The 4,879-nt window shown below is 45.2% G+C and overlaps 1 protein-coding gene across 1 annotated transcript in view; it reads left to right on the top strand.

The window, feature by feature from the left end:
• Nucleotides 1-4,879, top strand: part of MB21D1 (Mab-21 domain containing 1) — a gene marked incomplete at its 5' end in the record, with an annotated part of 35,774 nt that overhangs the window by 11,114 nt on the left and 19,781 nt on the right. Inside the window, one exon of the mRNA XM_011987120.1 lies at nucleotides 4,417-4,653. Within this exon, the coding sequence (XP_011842510.1) occupies nucleotides 4,417-4,653 (237 nt within the window). The remainder of the gene's footprint in view (nucleotides 1-4,416; nucleotides 4,654-4,879) is intronic.

Genomic DNA, 4,879 nt, shown 5'->3' with positions numbered 1-4,879 from the left:
GGGGATTACAGGCACCCACCACCACGCCTGGCTAATTTTTGTATTTTTAGTATAGATGGGGTTTTACTATCTTAGCCAGGCTGGTCTTGAACTCCTGACCTCATGATATACCCGCCTCAGCTTCCCAAAGTGCTGGGATTACAGGTGTGAGCCACTATGCCTGGCCAGATTTTATTTTATTTTATTTTATTTTATTTTTATTTTATTTTATTTTGAGATGGAGTTTCACTCTTGTCACTTAGGCTGGAGTGCAATGGCCCTGATCTCGGCTTACCTCAACCTCCGCCTCCCAGGTTTAAGCAATTCTCCTGCCTCAGCCTCCCAAGTAGCTGGGATTACAGGCGTGTGCACCACGCCCGGCTAATTTTTGTGTTTTTAGTAGAGATGGGATTTCTCCATGTTGGCCAGGCTGGTCTCAAACTCCTGACCTCGGGTGATCCACCCACCTCAGTATCCCAAAGTTCTGGGATTACAGGAGTGAGCCACCGCGCCCAGCACCAGGTTTTATTATCTGATCATTGAGAAGCCAGGTTTTCATCAGAGAGTAATGACTGGCTTTGTATTTTTAAACATTTACTCTGGCTTCTGAGGATAGATTTTATAAGAAGGCAAATAGGAAGATTAGAAAGGAAAATGATGTAATAGTTCAGGTAAAAGATGGTGGCAGCTTAGATGGGGTGGGAGTAGGGTGCTGGGATTGGAGCAGCAGACAGGTCCAAGCTGTAGCAGCACTTGCAGCTGGATTAAGCATAGGGGGTAAGAGGGAGGATTAAATTAAGATGGTTCCCAGGTTTCTGGATGGTGCATCTGGGTGGATTGATTGTGCCATTTTCTGAGATGGGACGGACTGAGGCAAAACATACTTTGGTATATGAATTAAGTTATGTTTATTGGCTTTGGATATGTTTGGTTGTAGATTCCTGTGGTACATCAACATCAAAGTGGATGTGTTAAGTTTGTAGCTGGATATAGGTTTGGAGTGCAAAGGATACCTTTGGGCTGCAAGTAAACATTTGGGAGTCATCATCATATAGGTGGCTTTGGGAATGGATGAAATACCTAGGCAGAAAGTGTAAATTCATACATCCATTAATTTAATCAATATTCATCTATTATCTAACGTGTAGGTGTTCTAGTTATTTAGGATTCATTAGTGAACAATTAGATGAAGACCTCTACCCTTCTGTACTTTATAATCTTGCAAGCACAGGCATACAATTAATAACAAATGGAAAAAATGATTATCTTGTATACTAGAAAGTAGTAAGTGCTGTTGTGAAGAAGTATAGCAAAGTGAGAGGGATCAGGAATGTGAGAGATGGAGGTCAGGGGGAAGTTGCAATGTTAAGTAGGGTGGTAAGAAGAGAATTCCATTAGAGTTTGGGAAGAAGAGAATGAGCAAAAGGAGAATATGAGTGTTTTGTAGAAGGAGCAGCCAGTGTTTGGAATGCTACTGACATCCAGAAATCCATTGGATTTGGTCTTTGGTCTTGTGGGGTTCTTTGGTCTTCTGGGGTTGACAAGAGAAATGTCAGTGGGGTGATGGATATGGAGTGAAAGGCAGGGTTGCAGTGGAGATAACATGTGTAGGCCACTCTAGAAAGTTCTGACTGGGCTGAGTGTGGTGTCTCAGCACTTTGAGAGGCCAAGGCAGAAGGATCGCTTGAGCCCAGGAGTTAAAGACCAGCCTGGGCAACAAAGTGAGAGTCCATCTCTACAAAAAAAATTTTTAGGCCAGCCGTGGTGGCTCACGCCTGTAATCCCAACACTCTGTGAGGCCGAGGTGGGCGGATCACAAGATAAGGAGTTCGAGACCAGCCTGGCTAAGATGATGAAACCCTGTCTCTACTAAAACTACAAAAATTAGCCAGGCATGTTGGCACACACCTGTAATCCTAGCTACTCAGGAAGCTGAGGCAAGAGAATTGCTTGAGCCCAGGAGGCGGAGGTTGCAGTGAGCTGAGATTGCGCCACTGCACTTCAGTCTGGGCGACAGAGCAAGACTCTGTCTCAGAAAAAAAAGAAAAACAATGTTTTTTAATTAGCCAGGGGTGGTGGCACGTGCCTGTGGTCCCAGCTACATACAATGCTGAGGCAAGAGGATTGCTTGAGCCTAGGAGGTTGAGGCTGCAGTGAGCCATGTTCATGCTACTGCACTCCAGCCTGGGTGACAGAACGGGACCCTGTCTCAAAAAAAAAAAAAAAAAAAAAAAGTTTGGGCTGGAAGGAAGCAGAAGATGGGTGAGTATGGAGAGGAGGAAGATATGGGGTGAAAGGAGAGGTATACCCTGTAACCCTCTGTATGAATTTCAGAATAATCTAGCAGGGAGGGAGAGGTTGCTGATGTAGGAGAGGGAATAGTTGAACAGCATGGTACTTGAGAAGTTGAGAAGGAAGGGATCCAGAGACCATGTGCAGAGGTGGCCTTTGAAAGGTAGATGGAGGGCCAGGTATGGTGGCTCACACCTGTAATCCCAACACTTTGGGAGGCCAAGGCAGGCAGATCATTTGAGCTCAAGAGTTCAAGACAGGCCGGGCGCGGTGGCTCACGCCTGTAATCTCAGCACTTTGGGAGGCCGAGGCGGGCGGATCACAGGGTCAGGAGATCGAAACCACAGTGAAACCCCGTCTCTACTAAAAATACAAAAAATTAGCCGGGCGCGGTGGCGGGCGCCTGTAGTCCCAGCTACTCAGGAGGCTGAGGCAGGAGAATGGCGGGAACCCAGGAGGCGGAGCTTGCAGTGAGCCGAGATCGCGCCACTGCAACTCCAGCCTGGGCGACAGATTAAGATTATGTCTCAAAAAAAAAAAAAAGAAAAAGAGTTCAAGACCAGCCTGGCCAACATGGTAAAACCCCATCTCTACTAAAAATACAAAAATTAGCCAGGTGTGGTGGTGCTTGCCTATAATCCCAGCTACTCAGGAGGTTGAGGCAGGAGAATCACTTGAACCTGGGAGGTGGAGGTTGCAGTGAGCTGAGATCACACCACTGTACTCCATCCAGCCTGGGCTACAGAGCCAGACTTTGTCTCAAAAAAAGTAAGGTAGATGGACACTTACTTCCTCAGTGGTAACAGGAGAGGTGGCCAGGTTTGGGTAACAGGTGGCCAGGTTTGCAGATTTTTCTAGTATTTTCTCCTTTGTGTTCTACTTCCTCACTGTGGAAGTCTTATCTGAGAGTAGTAGTCTTTACTGCTTATATACCCCCAACTCCCAAAGCCATCTACATTTCTGACCATAGCCACCAACCCAGCAACCATCCCCACTTGAGTGTCCCATAGGTATCTAGAGCTCATTGTATCTCATGAAGTTCAGCTTGGCCCAGTCTTTCTTCTTCCTGCTTATTCTGTTTTGGGGAATGGAACCAACATCAGTCACTTCCTAGGCCAAGATCCTGGGATGGCATCCCAAGGCTCCTACTTTTCTCCTCACAGCATACTCAACTCATGACCAGTTATGTTGATTTGTACTTCTTTAGTTGCTCTCATTTCTTCCCCCGTGTCTTGATGCTCACTGCCTTTGTGCTGCCATGGCACCCAGCCTCTGTGCCGGGCTGTTGCTGTGGTCTTTTCGCTGCCTGTCTCTTCCCTCTTGCCCATCTGGCCTCTTCTCTAGGCTTCCCTCCATTCTGCCATCTATAATTTGTAATGAAAATTTAACGAGCCGCTTTGGCACATGCCTGTAATCCCAGCTACTCAGGAGGCTGAGGCAGGAGGACTGCTTGAGCCCGGGAGGCAGAAGTTGCCGTGAGCCAAGATTGTGCCATTGCACTCCAGCCTGGGCAACAAGACAACAAGAGCGAAACTCCGTCTCAAAAAAAAGAAAAGAAAAGAAAATTTAATCACAGCACTCTTAAACCTCAAAGTCTACAGAGACCCCCTCATCATAGATGCCCCACACCATCTTGACAATGCCTCCTCATGGGAGATATCATTAATTATTGTGTGGGTTTTTTTGTTTTTCTTTTTTGAGACATAATCTTAATCTGTCGACCAGGCTGGAGTGCAGTGGTGTGATTTCGGCTCACTGCAACCTCCGCCTCCTGGGTTCAAGCGATTCTCATGCCTCAACCTCCTGAGTAGCTGGGATTACAGGCATGTACCACCATGCCCAGCTAATTTTTGTATTTTTAGTAGAGATGAAGTTTCTCCATGTTGGTCAGGCTGGTCTCAAACTCCTGACCTCAAGTGATCATCCCATCTTGGCCTTCCAAAGTGCTGTGATTACAGGCGTGATATTACCGGCCAATATTGGTTTAGTAAAGCATTTTGCCTTTTAGAACCAGTTTCTGTTTTACCACCAATGTTTACTTTATACTTAGCACACCAGAGATCTTCAATTATAGTTATATTATTTCCTCTGTATTTCTAGAGAAAATTGGATTAATACTTTCTTTTCTTTTATATGTTCAACCAGATACAGATGTCATCATGAAGAGGAAAAGACGAGGGAGCCCTGCTGTAACACTTCTTATTAATAAAGAAATATCTGTGGATATAACCCTGGCTTTGGAATTAAAAACTAGCTGGCCTGCCAGCACCAAAGAAGGCCTGGCCATTAAAAACTGGCTTTCAGCAAAAGTTAGGCAGCAACTAAGACTAAAGCCGTTTTACCTTGTACCCAAGCATGCAAAGGAAGGAAATGGTTTCCAAGGTATTTTAAATATTAAAGTTAACTTAAAGACGTAAAAGAGTTGTTAATGTTATATGTACAGGCAGCAGATCAACAGCCACCCAATGCTGTTGTCATTTCAAGACCATCAGGTGAAACAGGTTATAAGATGGGAGTCTGGTAACAGACAGAATTGAAAAGGGCACAGTTGTAGTATTAATATCAAATACTCAGCTTTAAAATGTCTAGCAATCCATATTTGAATTTT

The sequence above is a fragment of the Mandrillus leucophaeus genome, unplaced genomic scaffold, assembly GCF_000951045.1.
Source record: "Mandrillus leucophaeus isolate KB7577 unplaced genomic scaffold, Mleu.le_1.0 Scaffold300, whole genome shotgun sequence".
In the NCBI taxonomy this organism is placed as follows: domain Eukaryota; kingdom Metazoa; phylum Chordata; class Mammalia; order Primates; family Cercopithecidae; genus Mandrillus; species Mandrillus leucophaeus.
This window is presented reverse-complemented; position numbering and strand designations above follow the sequence as displayed.